The sequence below is a fragment of the Mastomys coucha genome, unplaced genomic scaffold (genome assembly GCF_008632895.1).
Source record: "Mastomys coucha isolate ucsf_1 unplaced genomic scaffold, UCSF_Mcou_1 pScaffold14, whole genome shotgun sequence".
Taxonomy (NCBI): domain Eukaryota; kingdom Metazoa; phylum Chordata; class Mammalia; order Rodentia; family Muridae; genus Mastomys; species Mastomys coucha.
In genome coordinates, this window is record NW_022196896.1 from 118,703,297 (window position 1) to 118,723,845 (window position 20,549).

Sequence of the window (20,549 nt, forward strand, 5' to 3'; positions counted from 1 at the left end):
TCTGGTCAATAACTCAGATGTGTCCCACACCTATGACCCAGAGAATATACTCCAGAGAGCCACAGCTCTACCCGTAGGGTCTCCTGGAGCCCACACTCTCAGGTATCCAAGCAAGATAGCCAATGAATGTTATCTGCACTGACCATTACAACTGGGACCCACCAAGGACACAGCCTGCAATCCTGGCTGTGCCCCATCTCTCTAGAGCTCTGTCTGGGTGGTACAGCTTAAATGTTTAAGCATTCATGACTTTAAGAAGGCTGACCTATGAGACAGATGACCACCATGAAGCTCTGGCCACCATCCTGTAACTGCCCAGAGGTAACACCTCGGCTTCACATTCAGAGAAGCCCCCAAATTCTTCCTAGACCCAGTATGGACTCAAGACTTCTCCAGTGGTCACCGAGCCCCATCACAGGCCAGTGTGTGCGGTGACTTCCTCAAGCCAGGCGAAAGGAAGCTACAGCAATCTCCCCTACCAGGACTCAGCACTGAGAGCAAGTCTGAAATGGCTACACGCCATGTTCAAAAGCCCGCTAGGCTTCTCATGAAGTTACCGCCTGCCACTTCCAAAAAGCGAGGCCAAGGCCATGGCAGGGGCAGCAAAGCTAGAGCAATGCCCCTCTTCCTGACTTGGCCTGGAAAGGGCTCCTGGGCAGCTGTGGAGCACATGGGAGCCCGAGTCTCCTGGCAGTGGGTCCTGTCTGCCCCTTCCCCGTGCTCCCAGCTCTGCCTGCTATGGCCCCTTGCAGGGAGTGGCTGGCCCTTGGGAGCTGGTGCAGCCCAGCAGCCGGGTTGTCCAGCCTGCATGCAGGAGATAACTGCACCCAATGGTGCCCAGGCTAGAGGTTGGCATAGAAGGCAAGGCTGGGGTGGGAGGAGCGGGAGGCCAGCCAGTATCTACAGAGGCAGAAAACTACAAAAGCAGCTGAAATCAGGAGAGAAGGCTAGAGGCAGGAGAGACTCAGCCGGGAAGATGGGGTTGGGGGAGGGACGTGAAAATAAAACCAGAACGATATCCCAAGGAAATGAAATTAAAAGGAGGGAGAAACAGGAAGGAAGGGTGAGCAAGTTATGAGTTGAAAAAGCTGGAAATTAAAAGTTCAGGGTTGTGTAGGTGACCAGGGAAGGAGGGAAGGTAGAGGCTGAAATCAAACCGAGGGACAGAAATGGTACCTAGGTATGTCCGAATCAAGAAACTGCCTGCAAAACACAAACAACCACACGTTAGTGAAGGGCTGCGGGTGGGCAGCGGGACAGTGGGGTAGCAGCAGCAAGCGGCAGCAGGGGGCTGCCCGTGGCTGGCAGACCTATTTGGGGTCAGGGAGGCTGCGAAGCAGGGACCACGGAGCAGGAAGAGGCCCAGGTGTTGCAAAGCGCGTGGTAGCCTGAGGCCCTGGGCAGAGCTAGGCCAGACCCAAGCCTGGACCTCTGTGGAGTGGCTGGTCTCTGGGCAGCCTGGCCCACAAAGGCTCCTAGGGTGTCAGCCATGTCCAGGGAACAGGAAGCTGGCCTCAGAGGGCCCTGGGAAGGAGGCCATGGGCTAAGGAGCGTGCCTGAGACTTTTCTGGGGGTAAGGGGGGCTGGGGTTGCACCAGCAGGAGCAGCAAGGGCAGGAGCCAAGCGAGGGGCCACATCTGTGCTCCCATTATATCTTCCATCCTCCCAGCACCCAGGGCCTCCAGCCTAGATGTAGGGTTGGACAGGGAACAGGACAGAAGCTAGTCAGTTCAGTGCCATGGCTGAGCCTGTTTAACCAAAGTTCTGCCATCTTAGGTACGATGAGTCTTGACCTCCCAGTCACCTCTGCCTAGCCAGGGTCAAGGACACCTCAACATCTGGGCTGGCGGGGAGATGACAGGAAGACACCAGCAACAAGGTCTTCAGTCCATGGAGGCAACCAGGAAGGGAAGCCCAGAGGCTCTGACCTATCCACGGACCTTCTGAGCCCACCACTAACCCTTTCTCCCAGAATGCTTGCAATGGATGGTCAGAGGTTGAGGGTTAAGTCACCCTCTCTTTAGCACTCAGTGACAGACAGGCTATCCCAGCCTCCACCCTTGCCTCTGTGGTCCTCAACTCCCATGCCCAGGCATAGTGGTCCATACTCATGGGCAGCAACCATATGAGAAGTAGCAGGCTTCTCTGCCTCAGTAGGCTGCATTTGCAGAGCAAGAGGGGATGGAAGACCAGTGGAAGCTCTAGATCCCAGTTCATGTCGTGGTCTGGCTCCCCTCCTGGTCCTTGCTGTGAACTCCAGCCTATCCCCCAGAATGCCATGTTCCTAAGAAAACACCTCCAGGAAATAGACTGAGGACCAGAGACACGCGTGTGCTAGGGTCTCTGTCCTGTCCTGTCCACTGTCCTGAGTGCTGCCCAGCCCTGTTCTGCCCTTGGCTGGCTCCCGCTATGCCTATGGGAGAGGAGGATCTCTTCTGGCTCCTCCCCAGATGTCTGTGAAGAAGTGGACTCAGGAGCTGGAAGAACACAGGCCATGCCTAGGATTCTGGAGCCAGACAACCCCTCCCTCACAGGGGTTATCCTCCCTTGGCTCTCCAAGGTCACCACACCCTCAGAAAATGTTTTTCCACATATAGCCCTGGCTGTAGCTCCCAGGTTAGCTACTGAGTTACTGGGGAAGAGCCAGGCTGGGGCTCAGACCCTGCTAATCATCACTGCAAATCCTTGGGAGTCTATGTCCCAGGAGATTTTGTCCAGTTGGGCATCCTTCCTGGCAGGATGATTCTTGCAGTGCCTGGCCCTTGGCAGCCTTTGTAATGCCTCTGTCACACCCACGCACTCTGGCAAAGCCCACAGGGCTCCATTACCCCTCCCTCTCCTGTTCAGATGAGGATGGGAGCTGGGACAATCTGGAGCTTGGAAAGTGACGAGAAGCACATGACAATTGGTGACCCACAGCCACCCTCTACCCAAGCTGTTCGACTGCCAACTCTGGGAGCTCTGGATGACCTTCTTTATCACCACCCATTCCTGGGACAGAGACTTCAGACCTGTTCAGACACCATACCAATGTGGTCCTCAGAACCATGGCCTGCATGTTAGTCTCCCACCCCATACCACCAACCATCTACCCATGAACTCCCAGGGACAGGATTTAACTCACGCTCTAAGCCCATGGCGGCTGTTAGGTGATGGGATGGCATGAGTGTGTAAACCAGAGATGAGGGACACACAATCAAGTGAGCAGAGAGACTTGGAGCCCATGGGCCACCACTCACTTCAGTGTCAGAAAGAGGGCAGGTAGTCCTGGAGCTGGCCATGGCACGAGAGGCTGGGACAGTGGAGGCCATAGTAGGTTGTTGGTTGACTTTTGTGGGAGTTGGTCAGCAGGGATTGTGGTCCTCCCACCTTTCTTGTAGTACTCACCGGTCATCCTGGGCTGGATGGACGTATCCTGATGAGAGGATGTTGAGGGACAAGATGTTGGGGTCAATCAGAGCTTCGTCAGTTTCTGGAGTGTTTCTGATACGACCTATGGGAAGGGTAGTGGCTGGGTGTCAGTGCCTAGGAAGCCTAGTGGTTGTGGTATGCTGAGGCCTCTGGGCAGAAGCTAAGATGGCAAGCGGATTCCCTACATGCCTATGAGCCATGCAGTCAAAGGCGCCAGAGTGGACAGGGAGGCTGAGGGGGTGGGTCCCGGTGGCCTCTGTAACATGGCCGTGGCTTTTCCCCTCTGTCTCCTTGCAGCCTGGCTTTCTAGATTTCAGCTATAATTACACTTTCTGGTGGATCTCAGCTGTCTAGTTTAACAAGCTCAGGCTACCTGTAGGACACAGAGACCAAAGCAAGATGAGCAGATGGCCCTACCCCATTTAATACTTTAAAATACCAATAACTCGGAGTACTGGCCACTCGTCTAGAACCCCAGAGCCCTCTGCTTTGAAAGACCATCTGTCTGTGAGAGAGATGCTTCATTTCATAATTCCTCATCCCGGAAGCAACTCTCTGCTCATTTGAAGGAGCTCACAGATGCCCATGAGTCCTCTGCTCTGGTAACAAAGTGAGCAGCCGCCCTGGCTTCCCCTCCACAGTCTAGTTACTTCTCTGCAGCTCTGCAGTACAAGGATTCTGGGAGGAGGCAATCGGGGGTCCTTCAGCCAGCCCTTTCTTGATGCCTGATTCTCCAGTGTCTGGGTTTAGGACAAGGGGGAGGGCATCCCCAGAGCAGATGCTCAGCCCTGGGGTACTGACCTCTACAGGGACAGGACTTAACTCATGCTCTAAGCCCATGGCGGCTGTTAGGTGATGGGATGGCATGAGTGTGTAAACCAGAGATGAGGGACACACAATCAAGTGAGCAGAGAGATTTGGAGCCCATGGGCCACCACTCACTTCAGTGTCAGAAAGAGGGCAGGTAGCCCTGGAGCTGGCTATGGCACAAGAGACTGGGACAGTGGAGGCCATAGTAGGTTGTTGGTTGACCTTTGTGGGAGTTGGTCAGCAGGGCTCTACAGATAAGGAGCTGATGGACATACTTAGGCAGGAGACAAGAGGGAGTTAGGGAGTGGGCTAGAGCCATCTGTATCCCTCAAAGGGTCTCTTGTCTTTCCACCATTTTGCTGGCCCCTCTCCATAACACCCACTTCAGAGAGCCTGAAAGACCCATGCCTTCCAGGGAGAGATGCTTGGCTTGGGGCTCATCTGTAACTGGAATGCGACTGGATCACAGCAGTTATGGCTCTACTTCGTTTAAATTCCCCACTGCCACCCCAAATCAGCAGCCACTGGTGTCTACACTTTTAGAAAAGTGAGAGGAAGAAGAGGGGACTCAGAACAGGCTGGGATGCCCATCTGAGTAGGAGGACATGGTAGCTAGACACCTCTGGATGCCAGCATCGGCAGTGCTGCCTCTCCCCAGGTAAAGCTTGGTTCAGAAGACAGGTGCTAAGCCTGACCTTAGTCTCGGAATTGAGTCACTGTTTGGATCCTTCGAGCTCTGGTTTCATGCTTTTTCTGATCCCTGACACAAAACTTGTAAAATACAAGTGTCCACTCTGGTACCCAGACCAACTACCCTCAACCCCGCAGAAAGGGGGCACAGGATGGCATCGCTTTTGAGCTTCTACCTACCTGGTCATCAAAACCAAGTTTTGATGAAAGAAACTTCTAGAGAGATAGGCTCAAGGGTAGAGGGGCTGCATACTGGGATGGATATCTACTGTGTCCCCAGATGAGAGTCTAGAGGACATCTTGGTAAAGCAGAGTTCAAAGAGGAGGTTGCAGAGAAAGACGGCGTTCTCACCCTCCCTAACAAAGTGTTTAAGAGTCCCGAGGAGACAGTGCGCTACAGTGTCATCAGGATGACTGAAGTCATCCTAGAGCGAGGATAGTCGCCCAACTTTCCATGCCTTGTACTACCAAAATGCATGGAGCCTACCCTGTCAAGCAGAGGATTAGAATAGTCTTCTAACAAGCTAATGACACTCAGGACTACAGCCACCTCCCAAGACCAGATAAAGCAGAGAAGGACCCTGCAGTGTCCCAGACAGCGTGCTTACTGCTGACACCCTGATTTCCAGAACTATGACGCCCAGCCCTTGTCTGTTGTTTTAAGCCATTTAGTTGTGGTTCAGCAACCCTGGAAGGGTGACACAGATTGGGAGGAAACTTGAGGCCATAACAGATCCCAGGCTCTCCCTTTTGGGTGACAGGCTGAGGAGGCACAGAAAACCTTCGTGACCTAAGTCAGAGCCACACATCTCAGGGCAGTGCTGGGGTTAGAACCCAGACATTTGTCCAAAATGGTCCACTCCCGAGGCACCCTCTGCCTGCCCCACTTACCCACAACCAGCTCTCGCACTTCCTTCCAGCGGATGTGGCTTCCTGTCTCATGCAACAGTGTCACAGTTATCCGTCTCTGGATGCCCTGCCACATGCCAGGAGAGGGAACAGTTAGTCAGCACTGGGGATGTAACTTCTGGGGGGGAAGGGACAAGTTTTGAGGTGGGCAGGTTAAGGCTCCCCACCTGATGGAGAAGGAAGGTCCCCATGCATGGCATGCCGCCACGGTGGTCTACCACAGCAGGGATGTAACTGGAAAAGATGGCGACGGTAAGGTACAGAGCCCCTTCTCTATCCCACCTATAGCACAGGACTTGGTCCCATCATCAGCAGAGCTGAAAACGGCAGCCTTGACCACCCCTTCAGGAGCAAGTAGCCCAGTCCACATAGTCAGGTCCTTCTGGGCTGGCTCTCTACAACAGCTCTCAGGGTCTCATATTTCCCCCATCCCTACAAGTCAGACATCTACACCCAGTGACCTGGGTAATGCCAGGGCTCCTGTACTGTGCCTTAAGCTTGGGACACTCACGGAGAACCTGGTTCCAGGCCTCCCCAGACATCAGCTTAGAGCCCCCTGACCCCCCCTTTTCCAAGTTAGCCAGTGGGAATTCTCAGCAGCTACCAGAATCCTATTTCCAGTGCCCTCTCTTCTTTAATCACATCCTCTTGGGTCCCAAACTGGTGCCCAACATGGGCACAGTGGGTACCCAACTCACTCGCCATTGGCTTCCAGCTCGCAGATCTCGAAGTAGACCAGCAGGTCATACTTGCAATGGCAGGGACCTGGGGAAGGTCGTGTCATCGTGCTGAGCTTAGTGGCGGGCACTAGGAAGACAAGAAAGAGATGCTGTAATGGGGTATCAGGAAGAGGGCATTAAAGCCTACATGGGAAACAACACTCCCAAAGAGGTGTCCACTGGTATACCCGTGGCCAGGTCACCCCTGGCACTAGGCAGTCAGGCGTGAAAACTCTGGCAGTGTTCTCAGATGTATGGCCACTTATGCTCTTTACACTCAAGGCTGAATGTGTGGCCTTACACACCTGGATATGAGGGTGATGGCTTGACTCTAAACACCACTAAGTCAGCAGAGACACTTGCTCAGAGGCCCTATCATATGGACAGGACCCCTCAGTTACCTGTGCTACCCTTGACTACAGCAAAATGCACCAGCCCAAGTGTGTTCTGCCAGCACCCGCACCTTGCCTAGTGTGCCCTAAACTCAGCTCTGCGGGCCCTCCAATATATCCACCTCCTGACAGTGTCTGCCTCCCCGTATTCCTGGGCCCAACCATGTCTGTCCATAGCCCCTGCTTCGAGCCTTTCCTCCACAAGTCCCCTCTGAGTGCTCATCATGCCACCAGACACTGGCTCTAAAATAAGAGCACAAAGCAAAAGGCTCTACCTTCCATAGACATGAAGCGGGCCAGAAGACACCTGTAATGGCATCTGCAGCCTGGAAGACCATTACATTCACAGCAGGTTCAACCACACTTGCAGCCATAGTGTGGGCCTTCTCTGCCCCCACTGGACTCAGGAGACCCTCACCTACCTGGCTTGGATAGCGGCATGACCCTGGGGAAGTGGCGACGTGAGGGCCTCAGGGGGCTGTGGAGGAAAGCCAGAGTGAGCAGACCTGGGCTGGTGTCTGTGAGTCCCAGCTAGAGTGGATAGCCCAGGGCAGGGAAGGATGACAAGATGCCTGTCCATGTGCCCCCCATATCCACATGTTCCCATATCATGTGTCCCCCATATCCACATGTTTCCATATCCATGTATTCCCTAATCTGTGTTCCACAGATCCAGGAAGAGCCCAGACCTCTGTACATACTTAGATGGGAGAGGAGAAATCCTTAGGGCCCCTGAACCATCCTGGATGTACTACCAGAGACTCAGCTTCCCAAATAATCTCTGCTGCCTCTCTTTTCTGTCCCCATATTCTGCATATCCCTGAGCTGTGAGGTCTGCTCAACCAAGAGACAGAGGTGGAGAGCAGCGAAGGTTTGTCAACACGTCTCCAGGCCTTGGGGTAGCTAGCTTTCCTGTTTCAACTTCTGGATTCAATGAGATGGCTTATGGGTACCTGAACCTCACATCCCAGCCTCTTGAGACTCCCCCACCCCGCTTTCTCCTCCGAGTCTGGGAGACTAAAGCATGAGGGAGGCAGACAGACGTTCCCTCCCCAGAAGTGGCCAGTGGGCAGTAAAGCCTGGCTATCCCCTGGATGCTTCGCATGTATGGCTAATGATCAAAGTTCTGACAACATGGTCCTTAAAGAACCCAGTTCCAAAAGGGAAAGGCAGGTATGGGACGTGCTTTGACCATCCTGGTCAGTTAAGGAGGGAAGAATGAGAGGTATACATGGTCTCTGTTGCCTGGAGACGAGGACACTTGGGTGACCTAGGCAGCTGACCTGAGAACATCCTTGCAAAGAGGTGGAAACGGGTGCTGCTGGTAGTGCCCGAAGACCTCGAACACAATGGGCTGGCTCTTGATGTATTCGATGAAGGACTTGGTCACCTCTACCGCAATCTAAACGGAAAAGGGGGCGAGTATGGGTTGTGGCTGTAAGTGCTCAGTGTCCATGAAAACTCCACACTCTGGGCCCAGCCCTTAGCGCAAATCTCAGCGATGACTTCCCTGGATGCTCTGTCTTCATGTCTGCCGAAGGATCATTGTGAGCAGCTTTCAGGAGCTCTATGCTGACCCAAGGCTCCAATTTTAAACCCATCACTAATCCTCTGCTATCTAGCTGTAAAGTCAGTATCCCAGCATGGCATTGAAGGTTCTACAACCCAATGCCAGGCGGCCTCCAAGACAGTCCACTCAAAGGAGAAAGGATGGATGGAAAAGGAGAACCAAGCTTAGTCTTTGGGTTAGCCTTAGCATTTAAGGCCTTTGGGTATTGGGGGTATAAGGGCCAGCACTTACATTTTGAACATGGTAGAAGCCAAGAGGGGGTCCCCTGCCGGTGTTCTTCAGGGGTTCAGTGGAGAAGGCCTCGTCATGGCGGTGGATAAAGCTGAAGGGAAAGAAGAGGAAGTTGGGGCAAGGACTTGAAGCAACTCCATGGCCTCACTGGGCATTGCATGAGACTGAGTAGCCCCTAACACAGCCTGGGTGGGCTGCAGACCCCTCAGGAGAGGAGAGTACCTACTCCCGAGCAGCCCAGGGCATAGACAACAGGCTCACTTGAACTGGCAGAAGATGTCAGCATATTCAGCAGAGATACTGGACGCCTGCAGGACTGTCACCCGGAAGGTGAAGGTACTGCCTAGACGAAGGTGGTCCAAGGCTGTGTCCAGGGGCCCATCTAGGGCAGCCTTCTCTGGGCTATCCATGAGGCCTTCAGGAGGCACAGCTGTTGGGAGGAAGAGCAGAGCAATGTGGTCTCAAGATTCCAGGCTCTTCAAACCCTGGTCCCACACACGCATGGTCCACACACAGTAGAGCTGCACCCACCTGAGCAGGTATTGTTGTTAACCTCATCGGCTGAAGGCCCAGAATCAGCCCCCTGACCCTGGCCTTCTACAATGCGTAGCTCTTCCTGGGAGGTCCCCGTGCGGGACATCCCCACCACAGGGCAGGATTCAGACTGGAACTGTGGAGACAGGGAAAACTGCTGAGCTAGCTGGCTAAGCGTAGGCCACCCTGTCACAGGCTATAGGGATCTGTGCACTGGCACCTGGGTCTCTAGCATCCTGAGCCAGACTTGCCACTGGCCCCTAGATGAAGTGCCCACCTCTCTCGGCCTCCACCCCCATAGCCATGAGTGGCCCACTTTGACACTCTTCTCTGGTTTAGGTGAGTTGAGGTGTAAACTGCCTGAGCGGAACATTCCACATGCCTCAGTGCAAGAGGCATAGTGAAGGAAAACAGGGAGCCACTCCGGGCCTTAGTTCTACTCCCAGGGTACTTGCTGGGGGAGGTCACAGGCAGACTCTTGGACACCTTTAGACTCAGATCTTGAGCCACAGAGCCAAGTAAGCACGTCTGGGGAGGGGTACTATGTGGGCTCAACCTCTCTACTGTCTCCTGAGATAGTTCTTTTGGTGAGGATCAGAGGTAGGCCGCCTCAATGAGGTCATCCCCATTCCCATAGGTGCTGGGGAAGGCAGGGGAAGAAGGATGGTAGAAAAATCTAGAATGTTGTGGGAACCCCGAGAACTTCTAACCCAAGAGAGGGGAGAATGGGAGTGCCTATTCTAAAAGCTGGCTCTACTTACCAACTCTATGCCTTGCTGTGTGAGACTCAGGAAGATGGTTGGACCAAGTGGGTCCTGATACACTGGGAAAGGGACATTGTATGTTTGGGACAGCAAGGGATGGGACAGACATCAAGACCCATGGAGCCCTGCCGAGGCTGGCCCTCAGAGCCTAGGGGATCGGTGGAAGGGGTTCCCCAGTATACAAGGCAAACCTTCATAGTACCTTTTCAAAATGCTGATCATCAAAGGAGATTTTAGCAGTTCCTGACTGACGGACACCCGAGCCATAGTCTGGAGCCTCTTCATCCGCTGCAAGAGGAACATGCAGGTGGTTGGCCAACTTGTTTTCTTTCCACAGTAGACAGTCAGGTCAAGTGGGTGGCTCAGAGAGGGTATAGCAAGATATGACCAGATTCTCCACTGGACTGAGCAGCTACATCACTACCTGCAACTCAGTAGTTCCCAGGACACACTGACCACCACTCTGGGTTGCCTCAGGGACTCAGAGGACCACTCAATATGAGTCACAAGCCCTACATAGTCTGACACCGAACTATCTGATCTTGGTGTTCAGAAGAGAACGGAAGGGTCTTGATAACCCCTCTGCCATCCTCTTCAGAGCCCATGGGCCCTACTATGCCACCTCCAGCATTGTGGGTAGTTCTACTAGCAATGTCTGATAGCCAGGGCCAGCCCTAATAGGGTTCAGTGGATGACCTGACCCCTGCCATGGACACAGGGCAGGGAGGGGCAACCAGGTTGTGTGTTTCCTAAATTCCTTTCTTCCATTGGCAGATAGGGAAATATTAGTTGCAACCCCAAATACAGTAAAATCCAGTGGTCTTCATATAAGATTTGGGAACCAACACAGGTCGGGTTTCATCATAGCCCCTTTTTCTGAAGAAAAAAAATGATTTGGGGGAAGGCAGGGCCGTGGCCAACTGAAGGCCTGAGCTCTGAGCCCCAGCACCTTCTAAACTATTAAACTTCATCTGATACATGGGGGACCCATTGAGTGCCAGGGAGTTTAGAGTGGTGACCCTTAGAGATAGGGCCACTCACCAACCCTCCTAAGGATTCCCCACAGGGCCCTTCTTGTCCTCCACAAGGGCTGTGGGCAAGCCCCTTGGACCCTAAAATTACACGGACAAAATAGGGACCTCCACCCAGTGTGGGTGAGAGCTGATAGACCAGAGAGGAGGAGGGCCTGGCAGGATAGGAGAGGGAGGCCCTCAGAAAGGAAGTTGTTCTGGATGCGTCTGTTCCCCTAAGTGTGGATGTCTCAGTAACATTCACTTTGCAGCAATGTGGCCAGGGTGGACTGAAGCCCGGGTTCCCTACTAGCCCGGAATCTACCTACTCCTCTCCCCTCGCTAGGTGGGACCTCTGGACCAGTGCCGGGGAAAGAGTGACAGGGTCCACTCATCTAAGCAATCATGAGCACATCATGGCTGGTGACAGGTGGGACCCAGGGTGAGGGTAATGGGAGAAGAACTTTTAGAAATCACGGGCGGAGGAGAGTTTGACAACACAGCCCATTATTAACAATTAATTAGGGAAGCCAAAGTCGCCTAATGTGGCCAAAATACCAGGGAACTGATTAGACATTTTGGAGTAGAGGAGAAAGAGGCATTTGGAAGTCAGAGGTATAAAAACTCAGGAGTGTGAGAACCCTGGGTGTGAGAACCTCAGTGTGAGATCCTGGAGGTGTGAGAACCCCAGGTGTGAGAACCTGGAGTTTGAGAACCTGGAGTGTGAAAACCCGGGGGCGGGGGAGAGGGGTGTGAGAACCTACGGGAAGGCAGTATGAAAACTTGTAGGACGTAAGAACCTGAGGGTACAAGCGTATCAGTAGTTTGGGGTGTATGAGAACTTGGGGTTATGAGACGTTGAGTATGAGAGCCAGAGGACTGGTAACCTGGAAGTAGAACTTGGGTGTATGCCACTCTAGAGTGTGTGAGAACCTGGGAGTATATAACACACTGGGGTGTTGGCCTTCCCAGATCCTCCAGGTGCCCACCCTGAGCACCCTAGCATAACCCTGGCTAACTTGGAGCACCTCACTTAGTCATGCTCTGTTCTTTTACCTCCACCACTCCTAGGGTGCCTGCGAAGCTAAGGACAGTGAGTATCCCAGGAAGGGAGACCATGGTCAAGGTCAGAGAACGGACGTCTTTGATCTGCCGTTACAGCAGACACTACCACTGTCTTGCAGATACCTTTTGAGCCATGACCCTCACCCAGTTCTCTGTGGTCCTACAAACATGTTCACCAGGCAGGGAGTACATTATAGGCCTATAGGTGAGCAAACTGAGACCCAGGGGCGCTGCAGCTGGCTAGTCCTGGTACCTCCTCCTGACCATAAGGGAGAGAGGGCATAGTGAGAAAATGTCTGCCTCTTACAACAGCCTCTATCTTCAGACCCACAAATGAGGACAGTGTGCGGCCTCCAGCTGAGGCTGGGTGCCTAAGAACGGGACCTAAGCGGTGGGGGGACAGACGGGGAATAGAAGAGAAATGGAGGCAGCTGCTAAAAGCCACCCTGGCAGGGACGAGCAGTCTACAGGCTCCCTTGGCTGTGGAGAAAGTGGATAGTAGGCTAGGCTGGCAGACAGTTTACACTACTGGGAGGCACAAGGCGATCTCTGGGTCCGCCTGAACAGTTAGATAGGTGGGGACTCAGACTCAAAGCCAGATCAGGCTCAAGCATCTTGGATTGAGCCTGCATGGCTGAGATCGCCCTATCTAGTCCAGGACTCTAGGAAGTCAGAGCCAAGGGCTCAACACAGGGGACTTCTCCTTCAAGCCCCACCTGTCCACTTGCTTGGGAAGGTGGAAGAGGTTTCATGTTGGCCACAGGGAAACTGGGGATCCTAGATAAGAGCAGCTTCATATCAGTTCCCACATAACAGTATTCCTCCCAGCTTTGCCTGTGAAGGCAGACTTTCCCCAGCCCCCAGGGACTCGGAGCCACACATCACCTGGTCCCCCACACACCTGAGATAGCTTGCACCGCCACACGGAGGAAGCCTTTCACCTCTCCCTTTTCGCTGACGATGGCCACGCGGTGCACCAGGGGCACAGGGTACAGCAGGTTGCTCAGGTATACGAAGGCCCTGCAGGAGCAGAGCCATAGTCACAGGCAACCCTCAGGGTGCGCACTTTGATACCAGTGACACCAAGGCCGGCTCACACACACCATGAAGCTACAAAGCGGAGCAAAGCAGCGGTGAGACAGCCAGGGAGAGCCAGCGAGGTGGGCTGGGAACAGGCAGGGGGCGGGGGAGGGAGGAGGGTTTTCAGTGCTCAGAGGAGACAGGAGGTGGAGACACAGAGAGGAAAGGATGGCTTCGGTAAGTGGAGGGCACAGCCCAGCTCAGCCAGGACATGGCTGTCTGAGAAGAGAGTAGTTGAAGAGAGGGTTTCAGCCTGCTTCAAGGGCTGAGGACCTGGGTTGAGCAAGGACATGCTAGTAAGCTTCAACCCTTGGGGCCTTGATGTCTGCTTCCTGTGGAGCACTACTAAGCTCCTCCACCTTCTACAGTTTAGCCGAATATCAGGCACAGCCCCGCCCTAAGTGTCGCCCTTCTCAGGGCAGATGCATCTTGGAGTGTGTGCCCGACCTTCAGATGCCTGGGCCCTGCCCTGGTCCTCCTTTCTAGTCAACACCTCCTGCTGTAAGAATCTTGTTGGAGCTCCCTTGGTCTCACTGCCAGCCTGCCTCTCTTACTGTCTCTAGAGGGTTGTAGGGCACCTGTCACATAGAAGTCCTGACACCTGTGGTGATGCCCAAGCTGCTGATATCCAAGCCCCAAGAGGTCCAGACTGGCTAGCACTACCTTACTGCCCCAAAGTTCAGCCTCCATCTGGCCACGTGGGCCGACGGCTCCCTGGAGCATTTGTCTTACTCTCATGACAACAGCTCATCTTCATTCTCTTGGCTTCATTTTCTAACTTTAAGAATTTATCTAGACTTTCTGATTTTCTGAGCTTCTTTATATATGACAGGGCCTTAGTGAGTCGTTCTAGTAGAATCCTCTAAGTCAAACCTCAACTTGGCAGCTACCTCCAAGGGGCCTTGGGTGGCCTCTCTGGGATACCTCCATGGGACCCACTTACCCTAGTGCAGTACCCTCTCAGGAAAGGTACTGGCTCAAACCCCTTTGCTCCAGGTACCACCAGTCAGGGAATTGCTACAGAAAGGAAGTGGAGATCAAACTGAGGAGTGTGTGGGAATACCCACAATGGCGGCAGATGAAGGCCCTGTGGGGCTTTTCAGGATTCCTGAGCTAGACTGAAACCCAGCTCTGCCGTCTGAAGGCCCTGACGACCTAGACTGCCTCACTAGAGGGCTCAGGAGGCAATGCCACAGAGGCAGCTTGCAGTCAACAGAGTCCAGTTCCGGGCTATCCAGATGGGTCTTACCAGAACTGCAGAGGTGACCCTAGCTCCATGAGCACCCATAGGGAAGCTCACAGTTCTCACACCCTCGCTGCTTGACCCTCCCCCACTGTCCAGCACCAGGGGATCTGGAGCAGTGCCCAGGGAGGCAGAGAGATAGGACTGTGGCAGGTGACCATCCATTGTAAAGTGGGGTGACTCCAGAGACTGTAGGACCCAAAGAGGAAATACATGTTCTGCAACAGCTGCTCTTCTCTAACACCTGGAAGGTAGCTTACCAACTATGTCCTAATAATGATGTCCCTCAACTTAGCTTAGCTTTTATGGATGTAGAGTCTAGAGTCTATATAGCATGGCCCATTAGAGCAGGTGGGATACGGCACTTGGGCCCATTTCACAGGATAAAAACACCAGGCAGAAAGAAGCCAGGGCCAGAGCTAGGTTGGGACCCTCTAGGTCGCTCTCAGCCTTACAGATCATTGTTTGTCAGTGCAGCTAGCCACAGAATAAATCTTGTATTGCATCTTTAAGAACTTCTTCCCAGGCTGGAGAGATGGCTCAGCGGTTAAGAACACTGACCTTCGGAAGGTCCTGAGTTCAAATCCCAGCAACCACAGGGTGGCTCACAACCATCTGTAATGAGATCTGATGCCTCTTCTGGAGTGTCTGACGACAGCTACAGTGTACTTACATATAATAAATAAATAAATCTTTAAATAAAAAAAAAGAACTTCCTCCCATTAGAGCGGGGAGAGGGGAGGGGGGAAATCTAGGATGCCATGGCCCACATCCAAACTGTAGGAAAGACGTGGCCCACATCCAACCTACCCTAATCGTTCGCTGGAGGCTGAGGTTATACACTGAAGAAGTACCATTTGTGGCCAAAGCCTCCCTGACCTCATGATCCTCAGACAGCTCAAATGGGAACCACAGGCCTCTCTGCAGCTGTTGGAGTCAGATGTTGGAGAAGGCAAAAAGGATGCAACCCCCCCGCCCCCGCCAAATGACCAGCCCAGTTCACTTGGCACTGTGGTGGCATTATGCAGCTAGATGAGACCTCTGGGCCTGGACTGCCTCCCGGGGGCAGTGCTGGCATCGAATGGGGCCACAAACTCAATCTGGAAGGTTTCTGTGCCCCACTCTGTGTAGGACTCACCCACTAGCACATCGGGAGGTGAAGGCCCCCAGGCACGCACCGCTCAGAGCGGGCACTATATACTCCAGTCTTCACCGTCCCTGTTCCCAGGCACCAGAAACAACTAGAAACTAGTGCCAGCCAGAGCAGGGTCAGAACACAGCCCTTGCCAACCTGGCCATGTTACACCAGTCGCACAGCCAGCTGCTCTCGAGATGGGAGAAACACTGTCCATAGCCATTCTGGCAAAGGCAGGAGCTAAGAGGCTCAGGGCCGCACAGAGCTATCGAGCACAGCCTCTTGCTGGGTCAACATTTACCTATCTGGTGCCCTCCCTAGCTCCTCCCCAAGACCCTTAAACTCTTGTTATCCTCTCTGCAGTGCCCCCCCCCACACCTTCTAGAAGTGTGTTGATTAGGCAAGGAAAATAGGAGCCTCTGGGCCCACGCTGTAGTTGTAGGCTAACTCACCTACATCCCCAGGCCACCTGACACCTGACCATCAGAGACCCTGGATGTGAGAAGGGGCCCTGGCTATGCCCACAAGAGGCCTGCCCAGGACCCAGAGCACCTTAAAGCAGGCTAAAATGCCCTGGAAGAGAAGCGGAGGGCAGAACGGGCAGAGCGGCACGTGTGGCGAGGCAGGAGGGAGGAGGCAGCGCTAACCACAGATTGGTGAGGTGCAGAGACACATGCTGGGACCCAGGGAAGCCTTTCCAGAGGGTACAAGAGTGGGCACCCCAATTTTGCTTAAGCTTTGGAGAGAGAGCCAGCAGCTACCAGAGGATTAAACGAAAACCAAGGTGGAGCCCTCCTCGGGGCTGGGGCTGCATAGCTGCTGCGCGGAAAAGCCAATTCTTGCCAAACCAAAAGGTCAGGGTGTTGCCAAATGAAGCCTTGCACAGACCACCCCGTGATACAGGGGGCTGGGCCTCTCATGTGCTAAGTTTGGTTATTTTGTGAAATCTCAAATCCACAAGAGGGGAAACAACATTGGAAGGACCCAGCTCTTTTCATGAGACTGCAGAGACCAGACCCCATTTCTCCTCATGTCATTGTTCCCTGTGTCTCCTGACCCTTTGGCTACCTGACACCCGGAGCCACTCCCAGGGCCCGGAAGGCATGGGAGGTCTGGAACTATATAGCCCAAGGCTTGGTGAGAGAAGCCTACCCAGAGCTGGCCTGGCATCTGCACCTCTTGCCCAGGCCCAGCAGGGTGGAAGGCCAGACCCAGGGTATCTTGGAAGGAGATGGTACTCATTTGTCCAGTTGGCTAGTTCATCATACCTAATGCTAGCTGACGACAGAAAAACTGATCAGAGCAGATCCTGGCCAGTGACATGGGACCTGCTGCCTTCTGAGAGGGAGAGGGTGTCTCAGGCTATCACCCACACTCGAGGAAGAAAGGAACTCCACAGAAAATCCATAGACTGCAAGGGACTATCCTCAGGCTTTAGCTTTCAGCAGTTATGCCCCAAGATCAAGAGTTCTAAAACTCCTGTTGCCCTGGAAGCAATCTTAAACTCCAGGAGACGATGCCACTAGGACTGTTCCCGTTCCTAGCAGGTAGACTACAAGCCCTAGCATTTTCTTGAAGTCATTTGCCTTAGTGATGGAGCTAACAGCTAGACCTATGTCCCGGTGGCCCACTTCCCTGGCCTCAGCCTCTTTGACCTATCTCAGAAACCAAGTGGCCAGGGCTTCTCTGTAAAGGTTACGAGTCCATCTCGCCACGCTCGCCTGGGAGGTCAGGGGCCTGGAGCTATCTCCTAGGCCGAGCTCCACAACATGAAGGCAGGTGGAGGCCCTTCCTCCCCTGCCCTGAGTGGCTCGAAGCTCTGCAGCTTTTCTCAGAACAGGGTGGTACTGAGAACACAGGTGCCTTCTCTTTGGATGACAGTGGGATGCTCAGCCGCCAACCTCAGCTAAACAAAGCTAATCTGGGGAGCTTTGTCTTGGGAGACAAGGGTGTGGGGCATCCTGCCTTTGGACTTCTTTCTTCCTCTCTCAAATACCCTTGGAGCCCTGCCAAGGAGTCAATGGCACCAGTACCCGAGCCCTGGCCACTGTGTCTTATGGCCACTACAGGAACTATCCCAGCTACCCAGGGTGGGCACCAGGAGTTCTTGGCTGCAGTTGTGCATTCCTAGCCTCAGTCTCTTCTGCCCATGGAGCCAGACTCTTCCCCGCTGAGCCAGAGCATCTATCTCTTAAATGTGCACATGTCCCACCATGAAGGCACAAGAGGGAGCCTGACTCCCTCATTCCCCCTCAGAGGCTAGCCCTAGCCTGCCTGCCTGGCCCAGAGGGTCGGGTGTCTGCCCTGATACCCATAGCAGTGCTCCTGAGCCAAAGAGCTGGTTCCTCCCCAGCATGCGTGCCTCAACCTCACCAACCTTCCTACTAAACTGAACAGGGGGGGCCGGTCGTAAAACGGGTCCTGGCCGTCGCACAGCGTGTGCTCCGGAAAGACGTCGTCCTCCAGGTCCTCCTCCTCCTCCTCCTCCTCCTCCTCCTCCTCCCCCACGCTCTGCTCCTCGGCAGGCTCGGTGGTGTCGGAGTCGGGGCTTGAGAAGGTGGGGGAGGGGGTGAGAGCAGCCATGCGCTCGCTCATGCATGTGTTCAGAAGAGGGTAGCTGTTGCAGCCAGAGATGACTGAACTGAGGTTAGTGCGACAAGACAGAGAGAAGTTAACACCAGCTACTCCGGGGAAGGTGGGGCAGGGTTGGGAGGGACAGGGAGCACTTCTCTTTAAAACTAAAACACCAACCATCAAGGAGCGCTGCTTTAAAAGACAAGAAACAAAAATGTGCCCAGGTTGGGCTGGGAAGGGCAAACAAAACACCCCAAACTAACAGCAACAAGATCCGCGGTCAGTAGAAGGTTCTGGAAAGCACCGCCAATAGGTATGAGTGAGAACAAAGGCCCAGGCTGGCCGTAGCCAAACTCCCGGAGGACCTCCTTGAATGACATGGGGTGGAAGGCTGGACACAGAAACCAGTTTGGAAAACAAGGGAAGAGGTGGTAATTTCCAATCTCACCTCTGCATTCCCCCACACCCCACCTCCCACCTCCCAAACACTAGTGACCTGGAATGCCTGCTCTAGTCCCCTGGGTGCTTGGGCAACACACACACACACACACACACACACACACACACACTTACTCATGCACAAACATGTAGCATAATAGGTATAAGCAACACAAACAAGACGGCACCCCAGGTTACCTAAAAAAGCTGGGCCTGCATGTATGTGTGGGGAAGGATGACTAAGGGGGAAACAGGAGTGGAATATGGCCCCTTTCCTTCAGGCCAGGCCAGTTCAGGGTCTGGGCTCTGACCCCACTACCATCTCACTTTCTCTACAAGAAAAGGGAGGAGGTGCCCACCTGCCCACCAGCCGGAACCAGGGGAAGCGGTCATAGAAGGGGTCCCCGCCGGTCACCACGTTGTCACAGTCCTCCACGACACTGGAGGGAACCTCTGCAGCCCGGTCGTACATTTCTCGCATCAGGTCCAGGCGTTGCCTGTTGGGGTTCAAAGAGCATGTATGCTCAGACCAATGTCCAGAAGTAGCCTGGCAGTCCATCTTCCTCCTAGGACATCAGACTCCAGCATCCTGCCAGAGTCACTGGCCCAGACTTCTGCCAGCTAGAAACCCCTCTGTGGTCCTCAGAGTTCAGCATCCATAGAAAACTTACAAATGAGAAAAAGTTTGTTCACGAATGCCTCTCAAACCCTCCCTGGTGACGTCGAGGTAAGCTGAGCAGCCACAGACAGCAGGACAGCAGGGCTGATTCGTGATGCCTTTGGGCAGCTGGGAAGCAGACTCAGCAGCAGGGAGATACCCTACTGTAACTCAGAAATAGGGTTCCCATCACAGCCCTGAAAGCTCTTGTAGAGAGCTCAGGTGAGGCAGGAAGGGAATGGAGAAGACAGTATTTTTAAATTCTTACCCCCGCCCCAGGCAGGGCAAAGTGTAAGAAGAGGAAGAACATGAGATTGTAGGGGCCTCAGAGATTGGCTTTTAGAGGGATAAACATCTTCTATTGATGGTGATATATACGACCTAGCTTCCTAGGAGATGAGTGGAGAGTGTGTAGGCACACACAGATTGAAAGAGAAAAGGGTATGTTTACTAATCATGTCTTCCTGTCCATATTTGCCATCCTCTGAAGGCCTGGCTGACTAAGAAGAGTCCTCTCTACCTATCTCAGCGGTTCTCAACCTCGCTATGCTATAACCCTTTAATACAGTTCCTCACATTGTGGTGATCCCCCAACCATAAGATTATTTTCATTACTACTTCATAACTGCAATTTTGCTACTGTTATGAATAGCAATGTAAATATTTGTGTTTTCTGGTGGCCTTAGGAGACCCCTGTGAAAATGTCGTTTGACCCCCAAAGGGGGTCAAGACCCACACAGTAAGAACCGTCATTCTAGCTCATCCCTAGGGATAGCCAACAACTCATTAGTGAACCTGCCTTCTACATACAAACCAACAGATCCCAAGTCGGCACCCACCTCTCCTCTCTCTAAGATCTCACCACTTGACCAATGTTCTTTTTGCCATAAATTACCCAGGACAGCAAGAGACTAGGAGGGCCCCTTGCCCAAAGCTGGCCTCATTCCAGGAAGCTGGCCCATAGAAACCAGCTGCTCCATATTTCTCTTGGACAACCAAGGAATGTTCTGGTTTTCCCCCTCCTGGCCTGCCCTGGGGTCCAATCACGGCCCTGTGTGTTGTGTGCCTCCTAGTTCCAGGGCTGTGAGTACATCCTACTCTTCTCATGCAGACGTCTACGCCATCACCTGGTGGCCATTGTACATGAAGACTTGACATGAGGTAGAGGAAGTGTCCACAGAGGCAGACGTCCTCTTACAACACACAAGCGGTGGAGAAATCCACAATGGTGGCACACTACAGAGGCTCTTCCACCTGTCCAGGTCCTCAGCCTTCCAGGGACCGAGATGGCTTCCCTCAGATATGCAAAGTGGAGG

The 20,549-nt window shown here is 53.6% G+C and overlaps 1 protein-coding gene across 5 annotated transcripts in view; it reads right to left on the reverse strand.

Annotated features, from left to right (window-relative positions):
• Kif1a (kinesin family member 1A) overlaps nucleotides 1-20,549 on the reverse strand; it is an 89,356-nt gene that overhangs the window by 17,619 nt on the left and 51,188 nt on the right. For all 5 annotated transcript variants that reach the window (XM_031368472.1, XM_031368474.1, XM_031368475.1 and 2 more), the window contains 12 exons: nucleotides 18,935-19,072; nucleotides 13,007-13,125; nucleotides 10,233-10,318; nucleotides 9,264-9,402; nucleotides 8,994-9,162; nucleotides 8,733-8,823; nucleotides 8,215-8,333; nucleotides 7,354-7,409; nucleotides 6,519-6,627; nucleotides 5,988-6,054; nucleotides 5,803-5,887; nucleotides 3,388-3,493 (listed from right to left, as the gene is read on the reverse strand). In XM_031368472.1, coding sequence (XP_031224332.1) covers nucleotides 3,388-3,493; nucleotides 5,803-5,887; nucleotides 5,988-6,054; nucleotides 6,519-6,627; nucleotides 7,354-7,409; nucleotides 8,215-8,333; nucleotides 8,733-8,823; nucleotides 8,994-9,162; nucleotides 9,264-9,402; nucleotides 10,233-10,318; nucleotides 13,007-13,125; nucleotides 18,935-19,072 — 1,284 coding nt within the window. The remainder of the gene's footprint in view (nucleotides 1-3,387; nucleotides 3,494-5,802; nucleotides 5,888-5,987; nucleotides 6,055-6,518; nucleotides 6,628-7,353; nucleotides 7,410-8,214; nucleotides 8,334-8,732; nucleotides 8,824-8,993; nucleotides 9,163-9,263; nucleotides 9,403-10,232; nucleotides 10,319-13,006; nucleotides 13,126-18,934; nucleotides 19,073-20,549) is intronic.